The 22,111-nt window shown below is 40.1% G+C and overlaps 1 protein-coding gene across 3 annotated transcripts in view; it reads left to right on the top strand.

Annotated features, from left to right (window-relative positions):
• The window catches only part of lrmp (lymphoid-restricted membrane protein), a 39,127-nt gene that overhangs the window by 5,767 nt on the left and 11,249 nt on the right, over positions 1 to 22,111 (top strand). For 2 of the 3 annotated variants that reach the window (XM_058416945.1, XM_058416943.1), the window contains exons 10-30: positions 559 to 636; positions 755 to 811; positions 2,590 to 2,649; positions 2,739 to 2,803; positions 3,458 to 3,554; positions 3,685 to 3,819; positions 4,637 to 4,741; positions 7,272 to 7,423; positions 8,471 to 8,585; positions 9,082 to 9,607; positions 11,400 to 11,449; positions 13,075 to 13,174; positions 15,417 to 15,525; positions 15,922 to 15,988; positions 19,021 to 19,067; positions 19,172 to 19,242; positions 19,335 to 19,441; positions 19,974 to 20,049; positions 20,621 to 20,660; positions 21,116 to 21,143; positions 21,242 to 21,382. In XM_058416945.1, the coding sequence (XP_058272928.1) occupies positions 559 to 636; positions 755 to 811; positions 2,590 to 2,649; positions 2,739 to 2,803; positions 3,458 to 3,554; positions 3,685 to 3,819; positions 4,637 to 4,741; positions 7,272 to 7,423; positions 8,471 to 8,585; positions 9,082 to 9,607; positions 11,400 to 11,449; positions 13,075 to 13,174; positions 15,417 to 15,525; positions 15,922 to 15,988; positions 19,021 to 19,067; positions 19,172 to 19,242; positions 19,335 to 19,441; positions 19,974 to 20,049; positions 20,621 to 20,660; positions 21,116 to 21,143; positions 21,242 to 21,382 (2,226 nt within the window). Of the gene's footprint in view, positions 1 to 558; positions 637 to 754; positions 812 to 2,589; positions 2,650 to 2,738; positions 2,804 to 3,457; positions 3,555 to 3,684; positions 3,820 to 4,636; positions 4,742 to 7,271; positions 7,424 to 8,470; positions 8,586 to 9,081; positions 9,608 to 11,399; positions 11,450 to 13,074; positions 13,175 to 15,416; positions 15,526 to 15,921; positions 15,989 to 19,020; positions 19,068 to 19,171; positions 19,243 to 19,334; positions 19,442 to 19,973; positions 20,050 to 20,620; positions 20,661 to 21,115; positions 21,144 to 21,222; positions 21,383 to 22,111 lie in introns of all 3 variants that reach the window. The other variant, XM_058416944.1, reaches the window with a different exon arrangement.

Here is a 22,111-nt window from a genome sequence, read left to right as displayed (position 1 = left end):
CAAAAATAGTTTACATGGAGAAAATTAAACTTCCAATAATTTCATCTGTAATTGATAAGTCAATAAATAGTAAAATTTTTTCGTCATATGTTTATTTGAAATAAACACTAAGGAGCTAATAATTCTAGAGTTTTTAATTATCGTTTAATGCCAGCATTAGTTTTATATATGCGTGTGTGTGTATATGTATGTATGTATGTATGTATGTATGTGTATATATATATAATATATATATATATATATTATATATATATATATATATATATATATATATATATATATATATATATATATATATATATATATTTTATGTGTATGTATGTGTGTATGTATGTGTGTGTATGTATATATATATATATATATATATATATATATATATATATATATATATATATATATATATATATATATATATTTATAAATTACTAAAATGTTTATCTTAATTTAACATCTAAAAAGATTATATATTTGTAAAGAAGAAAGCTAGGTATTTTCTCATATGATGTATATGAAACAAAAATGGTTCAGGTCTCTCTTTTTTCCCCCCTCAATAATAAGAACATGAAGGTGTCTGTGGAGGTGGCTGAGCTTCAGAAGAAGACCAAGACACTCTATGAGCTCAACGCCGACCTGCAGGTGGATTTTCACTCGCTGACACACACGTCACATTTGAACGTATTATTCTGCTTCTCCATTTTTATTCAATAAGACTGAAAGTTTTTCCTTCACGCCGTGTCTGCGTCTTCCTCTCCAGGCTCAGACTCATTCGTTCGACGCTGCCCTGACGGAGAAGGACGGGTTAATTCAGGAGGTCAGTCTGCTGCTTGGTTTTTTTTCTTTTCTTTTCTATTAAAGTTGTTGAGACACATTACTAAAGCTAGTAGTGGAATAATGGCTGCAGTTCCTCTGCTGACCACCAGATGTCACTATTGTACATGTATATAATAATTTCCAGGAGTGTGATGTGATTTGTTTTGTTTTTTTCTTCTTCTGAGGAAAAAAAAACTTGATTTTGCTGAGAAGTTGCTGGGTTTTTTTTTTCTTTTTTTTCCTGAAGGAAAACTACTTGAACTGATGATTGAAAGCACAGGATCTTTCTTTTAAACTCCTACCATTGAGACACACACATGTAATGACTTTCTATAAGAGCTGTACTCATGTTTGACGCACATGAATGGAAGAAGGATTTGTCAGAATGTGTGTTGTGATGTCACAACATGTCTCGGTTCAAATCTGCAGAAAATCCTATTTTGATTATTTTGTAAAATCACAAGCTTCTCTAAATACTGCAGTTTCTCCTTGATTTTATGATAGATTCTGCCATTAAAAAAATCCCCAAATGCTGGTGGGACTGAATGAAGCTTTGTCTAACAAAAATGGGCAAAATATTATTATTATTATTATTATTATTATATATTATTATTATATAATTAATAAATATTAATATGTTATTTAATATATAGTTCTTTTACATTATTTTAATTGTTTATTTTTATTATGTTTGGTTTATTGTATTTGGTTTATTTTATTTAATTTTTTTTACTATTTAAATTAAAAAAAATATTAAATTGATATGTGGCAGCATAAATTTCATAATGAATTTAAATATTTTATGACATGTTCTTCCTACATTTTTACATCTTGTGAACATTTGTGTGATTTATTTATTTTTTAAATTAATTTATTTAATTTTCTAATCATCAGCAGATTCAAGCTAAATACATTTTTTTTTAGTACTGCTGCAATTTGAGGCTAAAGTAGGCACAGTTTTACCAAAACTCTGTAAAATGACACATTTTTGATCTTTTACTGTCTAGTTTGTCCAAGTCTCTGTCCTCTGTACCGCAGGACATGAAACCTGATGCAGTCTTCTCCTGTTGTAGTCCACCTATGTCCATTTCCGTGTTTGAGTTGCTTTCCTCTCAGCTTAATCCGGTCGGCATGTTTTGTTTTTCACATCATTCGGTGCAAACTAAATAAACACATGGTGTATTAGTAATCTACACCAATCACTGATCATAAGACTGATGATCTCCTCATCATGGCACCTGTTAGTGGGTGGGATATATTAGGCAGCAAGTGAACATTTTGTCCTCAAAGTTGATGTTAGAAGCAGGAAAAATGGACAAGTGTAAGGATTTGAGCGAGTTTGACGAAGGGCCAAATTGTGATGGCTAGACCACTGGATCAGAGCATCTCCAAAACTGCAGCTCTTGTGGGGTGTTCCCGGTCTGCAGTGGTCAGTATCTATCAAAAGTGCTCCAAGGAAGGAACAGTGGTGAACCAGCGACAGGGTCATGGGCAGTCAAGGCTCATTGATGCATGTGGGGAGAGAAGGCTGGACCATGTGATCCGATCCAACAGATGAGCTACTGTTGCTCAGATTGCTGAAGAAGTTAATGCTGGTTCTGATAGAAAGGGGTCAGAATACACAGTGCATGACGGGTCAGGGCTGTTTTGGCAGGACTAACACAATATTAGGCATGCGGTCATAATGTTATGCCTGATCAGTGTACAGTGATGTGTATATAAATGACAACTTAATGTCAAATTTTTTCTTTTTTTTTTTTTTCTTTTTTTTTACCTCAGAAAACGAGGCAGATCGAGGAGCTAAAGGCTGCAGTTATGGAGTATTCATCAGTGACCGAAGTAAAACAAACACACACACACAATCTTCATGATACTCATTCTGTCCCTGAGTTTCTCTGTAACTGAGTTTAATATTTCATCTTTTCTAGTTGCTGAGAGCAGAGAAGAGCAAGCTGGAGAGTCAGATGCAGCTGCTGCAGCCGGATATGGCCATGTAAGAGTAAATAAACACAAACGCACACACTTCTCACATGTCCTTTTTAAATAAATCTGTCTTACAGCCGAAGGTGAATGATACCAAACGTGTCAGAAGCTAAAAGATGGCAGATATGAATTATATTTTTGGGGAAAAAGTGAGAATTATGCATCACGCTATATAAGTAACATGGCGTGCTTTGACTCCTGTTTGTCGTGATGCTGAGAGAAAGTGATACTTCTGCTTAGTTTTTGGGTTTTCAGTTTGGTTTCACACTGCAAAGGAAAAAAAGGCGGGCATGTAGAGCTGAAATCGTACTTGAAAATCGAGGGTCAGCGCTCGATATATTATTAAATCGTTAAGAAAATAAAGAAAATAATAAAATAAAGAAAATAAAAATAAAGATTTTGTGGACCCACACATGGCATTTGTGCAAATCTACAACTCTGTCCTTTGGTTGATTCAGTTTTTTAGCTCACATCTACACACACACACACAAAATTGCCACAACCTAAAAGACATGACCTGTTTGATTCGATTCATTCAGTTTTTCACTGGAGTTTGTTTAGGAGTGTAGGGAGATGAAAAGGACATGACAGTTCTGTTAAAATGAAATAAACTTTTGAGCACTTGTTCTTACATACTGCTCTGTGTGTGTGTGTGTGTGTGTAGTCCTGGTTTGTCTCTCTCAGTGGCGTACAGACTGAATCAGACGAGTTCAGGTTCTCTGGAGACGGAGCTGGCCCTGGCGCAACAGAATCCACCCGAGGTGTGTGTGATGTTGAGTGGCTCACACACTCGACTCCCACACACACTTCACCTCCGTCCAGTTCTAAACCACCACACAGCATTAAAACATTGTATTGTTAGAATTGTAATAACACACTCTGTATATTCAGGGAACGGAGCTTTTCTCCTCCATGTGCATGGCCTCTCCTCTGGACGAGACTCTGGACCGCGAGGTTCTTCTCCTCCTGCAGGGTCCCACACCTGAGCAGATGTCCATGGAGTTTAAGCTCCTGATCAACAAACTGGTAATCCAGATGCTTTCACATTTCTCATATGGCTCCAGCTCCAGTATTACACCAGAAGAAGAAGGCAAGAAATTCTAAAAAGAAAGTCCCAGAATTCCACAGATGGGAATCAAATCCATAATGATGCTGCCATCACCATGCTTCACTGTTTCCTTACAGAAAACCCCACTGTAGTCACTTCATACAAACTGTAATCTGCCTTTAACCGTTTTGTTTTAGATCATGTGCGATACTTACATCTCAGTCATCAAGGCAGTAGAATGATGTGTGATCCTGTATATTTTAATAAATTAATTAATAAATCAATTAATTAACCAATTAATTTATTCATTAAATCATTTTCTTTTATTTAAAATGTTCTTGTTGTTATTTGAAAAGAGCCCTGCTAAAAAAAAAGAAGTTAAAAATTAAATCTCTTACCGTAGTAGATATTAAAAATTTTGGAATTTTTATATGGAATTTTTATTAACTTTCAGATTCATTATCTTTAAATGTCCTCGTTGCTTTCTGAAAGTAGCCGTGCTGAATTAAAAATAAATAAAAATTTAAGATTTAAAATTTTATTTATTTAAATATTCAATCATTTTAGAAGTAAAACAGGTCGATATATTTATTTATTTGTTTATTTTTCCCTTAATTTATTTTGCAGAAGTTCAAATCCAAATATACCTAATCTATCTCATAAAAAAATTAAAATGGTTGCTACGACAAAAATGTGGACCGTAACCATGGCAACACTGTTAATGTTGTTTTGTGCAGTTTGGTGTAGTGTGTAGCGTGGTAATAAAGTGTGTGTGTATGTTGTGTTGTGTTTCAGAAGCAAGAGTTTAAAGAGGACACACTGGAGGTTCTCGCAGCTCTTCCAGGCTTTATAAAGAGTCAGGAAGTGCAGGACACCAGCACTGGACACCCCACGCTCCAGGTGAACTAACTGATCTGGACAAACTACTTTGGTTTCTTTATGAAATCCTTCTTTATTTTATTATTATTTACGTGTACAAATAACGTTGAAAATCTATAGAACGTGATGTGAAATGACGAATTAAGCTTCGATCTAGGAAAATTGTAATACATGGGTAAGGAAGCATGCAGATTTTGGATGTGCCTCCTGCCCATCAATCCTGGGGGCAGAGCTTTGTGATCAAGAGCAGGGAGGGGATTGGGGGGGGATCATTCTAATGTCCAATCTAACTGCTTAATATTGAAGTTAGAGATCTAAAAATGGAAAATTTTACCTACTGGACCTTTAACTAACTCTCTGTTGGACTTCCTGTCATTCCAACCACGACTATTTTCCCTCAAACAGCTCATTTAGCAGTGTGTTATTACTCTTATTCATTTATTTCCAATAAGAGGAACAGCACAACATCACTTTTATTCGTTTTTAGTTACATTTTCAAAGCCTTACGTAAACATCCCACCACCACCATGCTTCACATCTTCCTTTAAATGGAATAAATAAACCCTCATCACGGCCGTCATCCTTTTTAATCTCTTCAAGAAGGATGTGTTACTATAACAACAAGCAGGTTAATGGTGCTGCTGTATAGAAGTAGGATTTATTTACATAGAGAGATGAAAGAAAGAGAAGGATATAAGGGTCTTTTTTAAAGATTATATAAGATCATTCTCATTCTCTACTTTCTACATTCTCTGTCGATATTACATAACTCAGCTCGAGTGTGTGTGAGGGAGAGAGAGAGAGAGAGAGAGCTAGAGCAGAACGACATGCACATTTTTTCCTACTAGTTAACAATCAGGGCTGAAGTCGCCCACACAGCTCATGGTCAGATTCCCACGAGTCAGAGGTGCAGTGCAGAGAACCGGCCAATGTTTTCTCATCTCATCTCATCAGCCACTTTTCCTTTCTCGGCCGGAACGGATGCCGTCTTCAAACGGTCAGGTTTTTTTTACGGCTTGAGATGTGTTGAGGCTTGATTTGTGCTTCTAAAATAGAATAAAATAATTCAATAATATTTTACCAATAAGGAAATGGAAAAGGCTTAGTGTTATGAGATATATTTTTTTAAGATATAAATATTTGTTTTGATTTCTTCCTAGCAGCTTTATAAAAAGATATAAAAATGTTTAAAAAAACGTATTATTTGTATATTAATATATTAATGCAGAACGAATCAAGGATAATGATGAATGTGTTATGGAAATATAGAATTCTACTGAAAGACAAAGATCACGTTATAACAGAAACCTAGGATTTGTCTTGCGAACGAAACAGCTTCCAGAACCGCAGATGTAGAAAAGTAGTCAGTGTTCGGACCAATCCAAGTCCAGACTCGACGGTGCTGTGGGTAAAATGAAGGAAAATAGAGACGGCTATAGGACTCATTAGTGCTGCCACCAGCATGCTTCACTGTTCCTTTCATGACGTGTTAAACATCACACCATATCACAGATTACACCAAGCTGTATCAAAAATATTCTGGATTATGATGATTTAGTAATATAAAAGTCTTATGGAAAAGTGTTATACATTTAACAGGCCAGGAAAAAAAAAGAATTAATTTAATAATTAAAAAAAAATAGATTTAATTTAGATTTATAATTTTAAACATACAATATAAAAATATTAGTTTGAAAAAGTGTGTTAAAGAATAAAAGTTATAAAATACAATGTTTAAAATAGAAATGTAGCAGAATAAGGTACCTAATAGAAATGTAGTTAATGTTAGGGCTAAAAATCTTATATATCTTATATAAATAAATAAGACAATTGGGGGAAAAATGAAATGAAATTTAGTAATTATATATATATATTTCTTTTTTCTTTTTTTCGTTCATTTAATGTGCCATTAAAAGTGAAGCAAGTGCTTAAATATTGAATATTAAAGTTAATATTAGTTCTTTAATTTAATTTGTATTAATATTAGTGTGTACAAAGAGTAAAAGGCCGATGATTTTAAATATTCTAAAAGTCATATTCAGTCAGATGAATGTATGACACTTTTTTAATATGTTCATTTTTTGTTATTTGTTTTTCTACTTATTTCCACTTCATCTTTTATGAATTTCTGATTTTTAAATTTTCACATTTCATTATTATTATTATTATTATTATTATTATTATTATTATTATTTAATTAATTGCAATTAAAATTAGTTTCTTTCTTTTCATATTTTCATCTTGAGTTGCTCTGAGCCGAGTTTCTGGCTCATGCAGTGAGGTTTTGTTGCACACAAACTTCCTAACTCAATGCTGTACCTCTGCTTCACATCACAAATCACAGGCAGCCTACGCACACACACACACACACACACACACACACACACAGCTCTTAATCATCCAGCTCCAGCTCCTTCACTTTACTCTGAGTCACTGAAGCTGCAGTAAGCGAAACATTTCTGCAGGGCTGTTTTTCTTTTCTTTTTTTTTATTTGTAATTATTTTGCTGTTGAGTTTGTGTTAATGGAATTCGGGTCACTCGGGGTCACAGGGCCTGCGAGTTCAGCTGGAGCAGCGGCGTAGCAACTGGACTCACGGCCTTGAGCAGCTAAAGCACTACACGGACTCACTGGAGAAGGAGCTGCTGAAGATGGCCAGCAACATGCGCCGGTCACGTACCGAGATCCTGCACCTGTCCGTCAGGTGAGTGCAAACCTTATACTAAATAAATAAATAAATAAATAAAATTAATACATGATTAAATACATAAATAAATTAAATTAATAAATGGTTAAATATATAAATACCAATAAGTAAATAAATAGTAATAAATAAATAAAATTAATTCATACATCATAAATAAATTAAATGAATACATGGTAAAATATACAAATAACGATAGATAAATAAATAGCAATAAATACATAACAATAAATAAATAAAATCTGATCTTGTATGGTGTTGAGATTCTAAAAAAAAAAATTTTTTATGAAGATCTAAAGTATTTGACTTCATTATATCAAGCTGTAATGTTTTCTAAGATTTATTATAAATTTATTTTAAATATGATCTTGATGTTTGTTATTCAGTTAAACTTCCTCTTCAAGAGACTTGATTTTGTTAATACTGCTCGTCTTTTTTCCTGTGTGAGCTCCGTCTAGACGTTTTACTTCAGAATTACCGTTCCAGTCAACTCCGCCCCCCTCCCCTCCTCGCCTCATCTGTTTTTGGTTCAGTCCCAGTTCAGGGGTGTTGTGTTGATCTGACACACAGTTTACAGTTGAAGTTCAGGTCGTGGAGATAAAACCAGAGGGAGACTGTTACTGCTCTCACTGTGAACACTGGACCTTTGACTCCGCCCTTAAACACGTTAAATATGTTTATAGTGAAATTTTCCTCTTTTTTTTTTTTTTTTTTTTTTTTAAGAGATTCTGCTGCTAGAATGTTGGATGGAGGTTTCTTTTTTATGATTTAGGTTTTATTTATACAAACAAAGTCCCAGAATGCACTGCATGCATATGACTCCGAGTCACGGCAGAGACTCGACTCGGCTAGTTAGCCGTCTGTTGGCGTGGAAGTTGAAGCTGATCCGTGTGAGCGGATCGTGGTGGAAACTGATGAAAAGACTAAAGCGCCGCTGCATCATGCTGTTTATATTGATGCTAAACAAGAGACAAATCTGTACTGAATACCAGCAGGTAGTCACATGGCATTGTGGGTGATACTGTGTGTGTGTGTGTGTGTGCACAGGCTGCAAGAACAGGAAAATCACAAACTGCTCTTACATGAAGAACTGGATCAGCTGAAGACTCAGCAGGACCACAGAGACGCCAGCACTCAGACCGACCCACCGCAGGTACCACAGGTACGCTCCACCTCAACCTGAACCATCACAACCTTCTCACCATCCTCATGCTGTTTTTGGAAATTAATCAACACTACTCGGGTGTAATGAAGCGCAATTGAATAATTTCTGGTTACATTCATTTATTTTATCTTGAAGTTATAATAATAAATTAAAAGCAGCTTGTCGTGTTTCAGAACGGTATCTATTACGTAAACTCCTATCATGAAGGTGGTGTGAAGCTTAACGTTCCAGCTTTACCTCTGACACTAGAGACTCCGCCTTTAAAACGTCTCCAGAGTCAACGATTACGCAAACTTCATATGAAGAATGTGCTTTCAAGTGCCTAGGAATGAGCGGTTGCTAGAGAAATGATGATATGGTTATGTAAGAATATGGTTGTCAGAGCTACAGTTAGAAAAAAAACAATGAATCAACAAAAGTTTAGTGTATAGTAGAAGCTGTGTTTTGCTTTGTTGTTTGGCTTGGATTTCTATCTTTGTGTGTGTGTGCTCAGATTGTAGATGATGAGGAGAACTCCTCCCCAGAGTGGGACAGGGTGTATCCTCTTCTCGACTCTCCTTCTGAAGAAGAAAGCGCTGAATTCGAGATGCACATGCAGGAAGATGATGAGAAGCAGCCAGATGATGATGCTGATGAGACGGAGGAGCTACAGGAAGATTCGAGCAAGCTCCAGAGCTTACAGGAGACGTGTTGTGGAGAAGACGGGAAGCAGGAAGTGATGACCCCAGAGTCTGAGGCGGGTCCTCCAGGGGCGAGTCCTCCAGAGGAGGGTCCATCGGAGGAGGGTCCTCCAGGGGCGAGTCCTCCAGAGGAGGGTCCATCGGAGGAGGGTCCTCCAGGGGCGAGTCCTCCAGAGGAGGGTCCATCGGAGGAGGGTCCATCGGAGGAGGGTCCATCGGAGGAGGGTCCATCGGAGGAGGGTCCTCCAGGGGCGAGTCCTCCAGAGGAGGGTCCACCAGAGGCGAGTCTAAATGGTTGTCCAGTGAGTCCACCACGGAGCATCATGGACATCATCTCAGGTCTGTCTGCTCCATTCTGGGTTGGAACACATTCTATAACAAAAATCACAGGTTTAGTAGTCGACTCCGTCCCCCCGCCTCATCTGTTTTCGGTTCAGTCCGAGTTCAGGGGGTGTTGTCTTGATCCGACACACAGACGTTGTGTTTACAGTTTGAAGAGGAGATAAAATCGGAAGGAGACTGTTACAGCTCTCACTGTGATGACCAGACCTTTGACTCCACCCTGTAAGATGTTAAATATGTTTAGAGTGAAATATGCCTTATGTGTTTTAGAGATTCTGCTGCTGGGATGTTGGATGGAGTCCCAGAATGCAATTCAGCCATATGATGCCGAGTCACGTCAGAGACTCGACCTGGCTAGTTAGCCATCTGAAAGAGGAAGCTGGTCTGTGTGAGACTTGCATGGAGGAGACAGAGCTGTGCCGAAGAAAACACTAAAGCGCTGCCGCAACATGCTGTTTCGCTTGTAATGTTTTTACTGAATATCAGCAGGGTAGTCAACCACTTTGCATTGTGGGTAATATATTGTAGGAGCAGGAACATGTGGTGAGAACCAGAGCATGTAACAGAAATGACAGGTTTCTATGTTCTAATGCGTTATTCAATATGCGTTATTCTGTTACTATAGAAACAATAACGGTTATTGTTTCTATAGAAACAGAGAACGCTTCACCTTTGTATACATGGGTATGATGAAGTCGCTCTGGATAAAGAGATCTACCAAATACTATAAACATAAATATAGACAACGCTTTTACTTATAACAATACGTACTTACATACCCACACGTAGTCTTCCAAAACGTCTCCCCGGGAAAGATCCTAGAATTCTTCTGGAATATTAAAGTGAGGAACTTTATATAGATGCTGCAGCTGGAAAAGAGGCATTGATGAATTGAATTCAATTCAATTTTATGTTCTGTAAAGCTGCTTTGAGACAAATAAGAGAAACGGTGCAAAAAGTCCTAGATGTTAGACAAAATCATCCCTAGTGAGCAAGCCTGAGGCGACTGTGGCAAGGAAAAACTCCCTTAGATGGTATGAGGAAGAAACCTTGAGAGGAAGCAGACTCGAAAGGGAACCTCATCCTCGTTTGGGTGACACCGTAGAGTGTGAGATGAACAATGTCATTTCTGCAGTCAAGTACAGTTATTTAGGAGGTTGTTGTCATCCTCGAAGTCCACATAGGGTTGGCAGCGCCGCTTTGATATACCCAAATCCTCACCAAGCAGAACCCAGCTGAATCTGGTCCATCTCTGGATGCCTCAGGATCCTCACAGGGTTCAGTGCCTCTGTCTACTGGACCTGGCACAATCTCCAGATGCCTCAGGATGGGTAGAAAAAAGGAACAAGTGGAAAGGAATTAGCGTAGCTGCCGTTCATGATATTAGCAGAACTAGATGATAATGTGCAACTCTAGACACATGACAGGAAGTGACATGAACAATTTAATGTCAATCAGCTGTTTAGTCGCATTTCTTCTTGCATTCTCCATACAATCCCTATCCTTCCTCTTCTTTCAAGAACCCTGAGTTTGTTCAGTTCAGTAGTCCAGCACTTCTGTTGAGCCTCTTTTAATGAAGTCTCTAAACTCCAAATGCCTTTTATATCCCAGAAATTTCTATTTGGCTCCTGAGCTTAGTGTAGGTTTGGGTAGTAAGAAGATTTCAACTCCTCTATCAGACTCCTAAGGAGTTATAATGTCTCCATGACAACAGTGAGGTTGTGTGGTGTGTGTGTGTAAACAAATCATTATTTAACTTAGATGTTTTTTTATTATTTCTAAATCCCAGATACGCCGCTTGACAAGAACAGACTCAAGGATCATGCTGAACCTCAACAGGTACTCAAATTGGGGATGAAAAAACCTGCATTGAAGTACATGAGCTGCAAAAGTAAGTGCCCCCTGACCATCACACTCGTGGTTCTTCACCAAACTGTTACTACACAGTCTGAAGCACATAGTGGTACAGAACGTCTCTATACGCTATAGCATTACAATTTCCCTTCAGTGAGGCTCAAAAACACTGCTCCAGCATGACACTGTACCTGTGCACAAAGCACAGAGCTCCATGAAGATGCTCTGTAGTGTGTTATATGGTTCGAGAGGATGAACTCGAGGGTCCTGTACAGAGCCCTGACTCTGTTCTGACTCAACCCTACTGAGCACCTTTAGGATGAACTGGACTCGACATCCCAGCTTCACTGTCTGATCTCAGTAATGCTCTGTGGCGATCTGAATGAACACAAATCCCCACAGCCTTCCTTGACATCTAATGGAAAGCTTTCTGATCTTCTCTGAGTGGAGCTTCTTATAGCAGAAAATGGAGAATAAGTCTGGAATGAGATGAGATGTTCAGAAGGACATGTGAGTGTGATGGTCATGGGTGTACATACTATTTCACTGTACAGTGTATATGCAGCACAGTTATGTTTCTAGATTCTACGCTAAAAATTCTATGCTAGATTTTTTACTTTTTTTTTTCCTAAATCCATAAATAAATACTGCATTTTCAGTACTCCGATGCTTACACCAATGCGACGTAGTTGTAGTCTCTCTCTTTTATTCTTTCTCTGTTTCTCGTGTTCTCACTCTTTTTTTCCTCTTTCTTTCTCGCTCTCCATTCAGTTAAACTCAACAAGCTTAATTGGCAAAGCCTATAAATGTCTTTTCTCTCTCTCTCTCTATCTATTCTTTCTCTCTTTCTATTTCTTCAAGGTAAACTGGCATAATCCATAAGTCAGTCTCTCCCCCCCTTTTTATTTCATCTATCTATCTATCTATCTATCTATCTATCTATCTATCTATCGCTCAATTCATTTCTACAAGCTTAACTGACATGACCAGTACATTTCTCTCTCTCTCTCTTTCTTTCTATTTCTTCAAGGCAAACTGGCATGACCAATAAGTCTCTCTGTCTGTCTCTCTCTCTCTAGCAGTTCTCATGCTTTTCTGCTCACTCTCTCTGTCACAGAAATGGTATGTGATATATTTAATCAGGTTATTTATATTATAGTAAGATTCTGTACTTCCTCCTTTTAATATTTTTCTGAGCAGATAGCTTTCATTCGACGTGAAACACCTGGATCGTGTCGCTGGTTTATAGCAAGATGCTAGGATTGTGTCGTGGTGTCACATGGTCTCAGAATTTTATTTTAGGTTTTGTTTTTTTTTTTGTAAATGAGCAAATGATCAGACCCTGATACTAGTCTTAATGATGCATTCCTAATATCTCATAAACAGTGGGCCTAAAACTGCATCTTGTGGTACACCAGCTGTAGAGAATAAACACTAGAAAGTGTGTTTCTTAAATAATTCCACATCCCGGAAGTCTCAGTTTAGTCAAATCCGGTGTGTTTTCCTCTGATGGAGTCACAGGCATGACACTAAACACAAACTATTGACAAGCCAAAGCACACAGTCGAAAATAAACCACGTCTCACTTTTTCTTTCTCTGACCCGTGCAGGAGGAAGCCAGATTCCCAGCATGCAGCGGGCCTGAAGACACCCACGAGCAGGCTGTGTGCTGCAGTGCTTCTCTTTCACACTCCTACCCTCAGCGTGCTGGTGAGATCTCTCCAGAATTCATTAATATCTGTTAGTCACTGCAGTGGTATTTAAGAGCAAGCATTCAGCAATGTACGAGTGTGATCTTATTTAACAATAAAAAAATACTGCACTTTTATTTACTGCAGCTTGTAATTTACATTCTATAGGGAAGAATCTCTAGAGAATTATTTAGAGTGCAGTATAGAAACAATGGAATGTGATGTAGCAATGGAGATAGATAGAAAAATAGATAGATATGTAAGAATATATACTCACTGTCCACTTTATTAGCTGTAAAGATCAACATAGATGTGTGTAGTTCTGAAATCTACATGGATGTGCATGTGTTCCTAATAAAGTGGACAGTGAGTATATCTAAACATACATATTACACACATCTGTCTCTCACTGTTTCCTTCACTAAAAATCTCTCCATTTTCTTTCCCACTAGCCCGGTCTCTCTTTTCTCTCAATCTGTCTCTCCATATCCCAACAGCCTACACACACACACACATATATATATCTCTGTCTGTCCGTCTGTCTATTTCTAGAGAGAGAAAGAGGGAGAGAGAGAATGAAGACTGATATGGATGGATGGATGGATAGATAGATGGTTAGATGAATGTGGACTGTTCAGATAACTACATTGACATGCTGTGTTGCTAAAAAAGCATGAGTATACCTACACATGCATACATATACACATCTCTCTCTCTCTCTCTCTCATATATATATATATATATATATATATATATATATATATATATATATATATATATATACACACTATATTGCCAAAAGTATTCGCTCACCTGCCTTGACTCGCATATGAACTTAAGTGACATCCCATTCCTAATCCATAGGGTTCAATATGACGTCGGTCCACCCTTTGCAGCTATAACAGCTTCAACTCTTCTGGGAAGGCTGTCCACAAGGTTTAGGAGTGTGTTTATGGGAATTTTTGACCATTCTTCCAGAAGCACATTTGTGAGGTCACACACTGATGTTGGACGAGAAGGTCTGGCTCTCAGTCTCCGCTCTAATTCATCCCAAAGGTGTTCTATCGGGTTGAGGTCAGGACTCTGTGCAGGCCAGTCAAGTTCATCCACACCAGACTCTGTCATCCATGTCTTTATGGACCTTGCTTTGGTCACTGGTGCACAGTCATGTTGGAACAGGAAGCGGTCATCCCCAAACTGTTCCCACAAAGTTGGGAGCATGGAATTGTCCAAAATGTCTTGGTATGCTGAAGCATTCAGAGTTCCTTTTACTGGAACTAAGGGGCCAAGCCCAGCTCCTGAAAAACAACCCCACACCATAATCCGCCCTCCGCCAAACTTTACACTTGGCACAATGCAGTCAGACAAGTACCGTTCTCCTGGCAACCGCCAAACCCAGACTCGTCCATCAGATTGCCAGATGGAGAAGCGCGATTCGTCACTCCAGAGAATGCGTCTCCACTGCTCTAGAGTCCAGTGGCGGCGTGCTTTACACCACTGCATCCGACGCTTTGCATTGCACTTGGTGATGTATGGCTTGGATGCAGCTGCTCGGCCATGGAAACCCATTCCATGAAGCTCTCTGCGCACTGTTCTTGAGCTCATCTGAAGGCCACATGAAGTTTGGAGGTCTGTAGCGATTGACTCTGCAGAAAGTTGGCGACCTCTTCGCACTATGAGCCTCAGCATCCGCTGACCCCGCTCCATCAGTTTACGTGGCCTACCACTTCGTGGTTGAGTTACTGTCGTTCCCAAACACTTCCACGTTCTTATAATACAGCTGACAGTTGACTGTGGAATATTTAGGAGCGAGGAAATTTCACGACTGGATTTGTTGCACAGGTGGCATCCTATCACAGTTCCACGCTGGAATTCACTGAGCTCCTGAGAGCGACCCATTCTTTCACAAATGTTTGTAAAAACAGTCTGCATGCCTAGGTGCTTGATTTTATACACCTGTGGCCATGGAAGTGATTGGAACACCTGATTCTGATTATTTGGATGGGTGAGCGAATACTTTTGGCAATATAGTGTATATATATAGAGAGAGAGAGAGAGATGAGTTTGTGTGTGTGTATATACATGCAATCTGTTGTTGTGTGCCCATCTCTCTCTCTCGTGTTGTGGTCATGTTTGTTTCCTTCTTGGTCAGGCTTTGTTCTACTTCTGAATAAACCTAAAGTAACATATGATGGCTGTGTGGTGTTCAGTGTTGCATATTAAAATAGCATCAATACAATTCCAACATTTTACCCTTCCAGATGAAGTGACTCCTCTCCTATCTGACTTCCCCCCCCCCCACTCCTCTGACCTGGTATCTGCCCCAGCTTCTGCCCCTGCCCCGGGTCAGTCTTTCTCTTTAACAGGAAGGTGAGCCCTTTACTTCACAATTGTACATTTTATTAATCACGAGACTCGTTAGAATGCAGTAAAGCCTGTGTGTGTTTCAGAATGGATGTCTGTGCAGTGGCTGTTTCCACACCCTGAGCGCTCATTTGCTAGTCAAAATCTCTTTTTTTTTCCTCCCCCTTTCCTGCCTGCGCTTGCTATCTTCACTCGCCCTTGTTAGGTGGTTAATCACTGGTGGCTGAAGCCCTGCTTTGCATGGCCACCACACACCTGTGTGTCAGGCGGTTAACACACACACACGCACATTGTCTCTAAACCCCAGCTGCATCCTGGTTGAACTCAAAGCAAAACTACATCAATCCCGAATGACTCTTCATCTCCTTTAATTTCTTCGTTTCATTCTTTGTCTTGCTTCAGTGCTCCTGAGGAAGCACCAGGACCTGAAGGAGAACAGGACGTCTCGGACAGTATGAGCAGTGCGCAGGTCAGTTGATGGAAGTCAAACTCGAAGCTGTAAACTACAGGGGACTTATTATTTCTTCTTCTTCTTTTTCTACTTCCCCTTTTTTTCTTTCATCCTTCTTTCAAGCAGCTTAAAACTTCCTGTCGTTAAGGGAACGATTCACTTCACTGGTTTTAACAGAGCACTGATAGTTTACAGTTCTACTGAGAGAGTGCTGATATCTACAGGTTTTAGCCTAAGCTCAGCCTTTTTTCAGGGTGGGTAAGCTCACATCTGCATCTCTGTGGTTTAATTCTGTATAAATGTAGATTAAAGTGTGAAGGGTGCACATATTTCTGCTTTTCAATTTCGGCGTATTTGAGATTCTTTTTATTGAACTTCCTGTCTTATTGTATTTTGGACATTTGACCTGTCTGTCTGTGTCTGTATTTCTGTACTGATTTGTGTGTTATCTAGCTAGCTGTTTGTATGTCGGTCTGATGTCAGTCATCCTGTCTGTTAGTCTGTGCATAGGTCTGTGTCTCTTCAGCAAGCTGGAATCCAAGTCTGAATGTCTGACCGGTGAACTGTATAGCTTTCTGTCTCATGGTCTCTGAATGTTGGTTTATCTGTCTGACTGTGTCTGGTTCTGTCTGTCTGTATGGTTATGTCTGTTTCATTCTTTCTGTGTCTCTTTGATTCTTTCTGTCCTTTGCGTCTGTTTGGTTCTCTGTCTCTGTGCATCTGTTTGGTTCTTTGTCTCTGTGTGTCTGTCTGGTTCTCTCTGTGAATCCGTCTGGTTCTTTTAGTTTGGTTCTCTGTTCCTGTCTGGTTCTCAGTCTCTGTGCATCTGTCTGATTCCCTGTCTCTGTCTGATTCTCAGTCTCTGTGCATCTGTCTGATTCCCTGTCTCTGTCTGATTCTCTGTCTCTGTGCATCTGTCTGATTCCCTGTCTCTGTCTGATTCTCGGTCTCTGTCTGATTCTCGGTCTGTCTGATTCTCGGTCTCTGTGCATCTGTCTGATTCCCGGTCTCTGTCTGATTCTCTGTCTCTGTCTGATTCTCGGTCTCTGTGCATCTGTCCGATTCTCTATCTCTGTCTGATTCTGTCTCTGGGCATCTGTCTGGTTCTCTGTCTGTGTCCCCTCTGGTTTTTGCTGTCTGTCTGGTTGTCTCTGCCGCAATGTCTATCTGGTTCTTGGTGTCTGATTTTTTTTTTCCTCTATGTCTGTCTGGTTCTCTTTGTCTGATCTCTCTGTCCTCACTGTCTTTCTTTATATTTCCTGTTCATTCTCTCTCTGTCCATCAGGTTGTCTGTTGGTCTTATCTACCAGGTGGTCTGGTTGTCCTTTGGTTTCTATGCCCATCTGTTTGTCCGTTCATCCATCCATCAGTCTGTCGATCCATCTGCTTGCCTTCTTGGTTGTCCAGTTCATCCATCTGTCTGTCTGATTGCTCATCATGTCTGTCCGTCTGTGTTTTTTATACGTTAGTGTTGGCTTTAACTTCCTCCTCTTCTTAACTTCAGTGTTTTTTTTCTTCTAAGCATGAAGATCACCAAACTCTACTGTATCTGATTCTCCAGGATCACAGTCGAACACTGCTGATATATTTTACTCAGCTTTAGTGTCAGTGTTTCCGTCAGAGCTTGCCTTACCGTCGTGGTTTGAGGAAATTGAGACACATTGTGACAGTTTTTGAGTAACAGAACCAGGGAATGAAGGTGCTGCAGTTTGTCCATGGCAGCAGAACCCAGCAGTTTCATGGTGTGTGTTCAGCAGACTGGTTTCTCCTGCACTGTATGCTGCACTTTGTGCTCTTGAATGGCCGCATGTAGCTGGACACACACTCCCCGTATGGTAATGTTCTGACTCACGGCTTTTTTTGAGGTGTTTTATGTAAATTTTAAACTGAAGAAATTTCCACGATGATTTTCCTCGAGTCAGTTTTTCCACAGAGTCAGGAGCTTGTCGCTGTTTTGTCTTTGTTTCCATGTGATGTTCTTCCAGAATAAAAAAGCGAGTGGGTGTTGATGATAGAAAAGTCAAATCACTGGAGGGTGATTGTGTTTCACACAGTGAATGCAGTGTTGTGTATCTCTTTAAACGTATGTCACAATCGTTACATGTCAGTTGCTTTTCTCCTTTCCTTAACTGTCTCTCTCCTGTACCTCTCTCTCCCTTTATTAACCATCTCTTTTATTTCCCTTAATTGTCCTTTTCTCTCCTTTCGCTTTCTATCTCCTTTCCTTTAGCTGCGTCTCTTCTTTCCCTTAGCTGTGTATCTCCTTTCCTGTAGCTGTCTCTCTCCTTTCCTTATGTCTCTCTCCTGTACCTCTCTCTCCCTTCTTAAACCATCTTTTATTTCCCTTAACTGTCTTTCCCCCTCCCTTAGCTGTGTCTTTCCTTTCTCTTAGTGTTCTCTCTTCTTTCCTTAGTTGTCTCTCTCCTTTCCCCTAACTGTCTCTCTTCCTTTATTAACGGTCTCTTTTATTTCCCTTAAATGTCTTGCTCCCTCCCTTAGACTGCTTAGGTAAGGAGGAAAGAAAGCTAAGGGAGGGAGAAAGACAATTAAGGGAAATAAAAGAGACCGTTAATGAAGACAGAGAGAGGTACAGGAGAGAGACAGCCAAGCTGTCTCTCTCCTTACCCCTAGCTGTCTTTCTGCTTTCCTTTACTGTCTCTCTTCTTTACCTTAACTGTCTCACTTTTTTAGCTGTCTCTCTTCTTTCCCTTAGCTGTCTCTCTCTCTTCCTTGTCTGTTTGTCTCTTTCTCTTTTTCTTAACTCTATCTATCTATCTATTGAAATTCTCTGACTCATTCTGTTGCTACCTCCCTCCCACCTCTCTCTCTCTCTCTCTCTCTCTCTCTCTCAGCAGCAGTAGCTCTTATTAACATTATGTAAGAAATGTTTGCTTTGAGACTTCTCCGCATCTCTGGGAGCTAGAAGATTGTGGCGTATCAGCAGATTATCAGCTCACGTGCAGCGGGACACAAATGAAGCCATGTGTCTGACGTGAGACAGGCGTGTGTGCGCGTGGTTGGTCATTCATGCTGTTATTTCCATCTTACAGAAACTGACACAGGATCAGATTTCTGCCGTGCCGACTGTACTAGAGAGGTAAGAAGCTTCTGTTATTATCATTCATATCCTTATTGATTCACAGTGATAATTGTTTGTTTGTTTGTTTGTTTGTTTTTGTTTGTTGTGCACGCTCCACCCAGGAGTGGTCTGTTGCCTGTAGCTGAGGAAGAGGAACCGATGTCTGAGGCGACTCAGCAGGGGGCTGCAGCAGGTTGGAGGAAATCGCTCTTAACGCTTTACTGACATTTTAAAACTTTCTTCTTGCTTCTTCGATTTATTTGTTTTTCTCTCATTTTCTTTTAGTTAATTCCAAGGTAGTGAGTGGAGCAACAGGAACGAGTGCAGCCAAGGATAACGGGGCGTCTGTCCCTCTGACCATCAGAAGCAGAATTAAAAAAGACCTGCTGAGTGTCAGTAATGGAGAGTAGCTTTTCTGTCGGTAGCTGTCTCTCTCTGTCGGTAGCTGTCTCTCTCTGTCGGTAGCTGTCTCTCTCTGTCGGTAGCTGTCTCTCTCTGTCGGTAGCTGTCCCTCTCTGTGGGTAGCTCTGTCTAGAGCGGTCTCTGTCTGTTGGTAGCTGTCTCTCTCTCTCTCTCTCTCTCTCTCAACCTCAAATGACTGTCTCTGTCAGTTGTTCTCTCTCTAGCTAGTCCATTGCTAGCAGTCTCACTCAGCTGTATCTCTTGTTCATGGTTTCTTGGTTTCTTTTGTTAATAGCTGTCTCTCTCTCTTTTGAGGTCTTTCTCCATAATACTCTCTCTTCTCTCTTAGTAGTTGTCTTCCTCTGTAGTCTCTCTTTTTGTACACACCTTCATCTTTACCTGTTTTCTCCAGAGCTGTCTGTATCTCCAGAGCTGTCTCTCTCTCGCTCTCTCTCATAGCTGTGTTAACAATTAGACCTGTTCAATCTGATCTCCATCTGATCTGAACCCTGTTTCCCTCAGGAGACACCCAGCAGCAGTATGGAGACCATCGGAGAGCAGAGATCTCAGGAAGACAGTGACACTCCAGATAAAAATGGTAAAGTGAACTCTGATGCAGTTCATCAAATTGTAACACCGTTAACGAAGCATGCTAAATAGATTTGTTCTTTCGTAGCTATGCAACCCCTGTGCTATCACAAGGACCATTAAATATGTTGTTTTACATGGAGATAATTTGCTTACAATCATTTTTTTTAATGAAAAAAGAAACTATTAAAAAACAACCATGTCCTCCTACCATGACTAGCCAAATCTCACTAAAATTAGCTAACAGAACTGGCTAGCTAGTTGTTTTTATGTAAGCTAGCTCTTATTTAGTGCAGAGTATTTTTAGTAATTGTTTTGTATTCATCTATTTATTTAGCATGAGAAAATAGTGTGAGATGAATAAATAAAACACTAACAAAGCTATTTTATTCTTCAGTGATCTTCACTTAAAAGTTAGCTAGCACACAGGAAGGCTAAGGCCTTTCTAAGGCTAGCATGTCATTCATCAGGAGAATTTTTGTGTGAGGAATTAAGTGTTAATTATCAAGAGACAAACACCCACGTGGTCTACTGAGACAGGGTTCATTCATTTACAGTAAATCTCTCTCTCTCTCTCTCAGGTGTTATTCCTGAAGATGGTGAGACAGTGAGGGAGGATGGGTGAGCTTCATGATGTTTTTTTGAAAGATTATTGTCCACAGTTTAACTGAAATTTTGAGCTAGATTTACATAACCTGCAGGAAATAAACGGTGCTCTGTGAGAGCAGAAAGAAAGAAAGAGGAAAAGTGCGAAAGGAGGGGAGGGGATGAGTGCGAATGTGGAGGGGTAGTGGGGATGGGATGGTGTGAGTGTGAAAGGTGGGGATGTTGCGGGGCAAGAGCGAAAGGGGGGGAGTGACAGGGTGAGTGCGAAGGGGTGGGGCGTCAAGGGCGAGTGTGAAAGGGTAGGGCGTTACAGGGTAAGTGGAAAGGGATGGGGTGTTGCAGAGAGAGTGCGAAGGGGTGGGGCAATATGGGGCGAGTGCAAAGGGGTGGGGCATTATGGGGCGAGTGCGAAGGGGTGGGGTATTGAGGTGTGTAATGTAACTTACTGGTGTGTGTTCTTCTCCATGCAGACTGACTCAGAGTGAGAAAGACATTGAGGTGAGATTCATTCATTCATTACTGCAGTTCAGCTGCACTGTGTGTGTGTGTGTGTGTGTGTGTGTGTGTGTGTTGAAAGTGTGTGTGTTTGGTACCAGGCTGAGTTTCTCCGTCTGTCTCTGAGTCACCGCTGTGACATGTTCACTCTGGAGAAGAGACTTCGTCTGGAGGAGCGCTCGAGGAACCTGGCCGAGGAGAACGTACGCAAAGAGGTGTCCAGCTGTCAGGGTCTGCTCCAGGTGTGTGTATGCATTATACTATATAGTGTATTATTGCCCTGAGTGAAGTGAAAAAGAAAGGAAATTAGAATAGATGAATAAAAATGAAAGAAAGAAATGAAGGAAAAAGGAAAGAAAAGTAAGATCATTCCATTTGTGATGAGTGTAAAGGGTTAACATTGTCATGCGCTGAGGGGGCAGAGTCTCTGGGATTTGTGAGTGTAAAGGGTTAATTTTGTGTACAGTGAGGGGCGGAGTCTCAGGGATTTGTCGTGCGTGTAAAGGGTTAACTTTAGTGCACAGTAATAGGGGTGGAGTCTCAGGGATTTGTGATGAGTGTAAAGGGTCAACTTTGTGTACAGTAAGGGGCGGAGTCTCAGGGGTTTGTGAGTCAGTAAAAGGTGAACTTTATGTACCGTGAGAGGGGAGGAGTCTTGGGGATTTGTGAGTGTTAATGGTTAACTTTGTGTACAGTGAGGGGTGGAGTCACTGGGATTTGTGATGAGTGTTAAGGGTTAACTTTGTTGTGCAGTGAGATGGGCGGAGTCTTGGGATTTTTAAGGTTAAAGGGTTAACTTTGGCATGCAGTGAGGAGGTGGTGTTTAAGGGATTTGTGATGAGTGTAAAGGGTTAATTTTGTCATGCATTGAGTGGGCGGAGCCTCAGATTGAGACTCGTTTGCATGAACACTTTGCATGTGCATGATGTGAATCCACTCGATTGACCTTGACTTTGTTCAAACTGCTCATG

The sequence above is a fragment of the Hemibagrus wyckioides genome, linkage group LG19, assembly GCF_019097595.1.
Source record: "Hemibagrus wyckioides isolate EC202008001 linkage group LG19, SWU_Hwy_1.0, whole genome shotgun sequence".
NCBI lineage: Eukaryota > Metazoa > Chordata > Actinopteri > Siluriformes > Bagridae > Hemibagrus > Hemibagrus wyckioides.
This window is presented reverse-complemented; position numbering and strand designations above follow the sequence as displayed.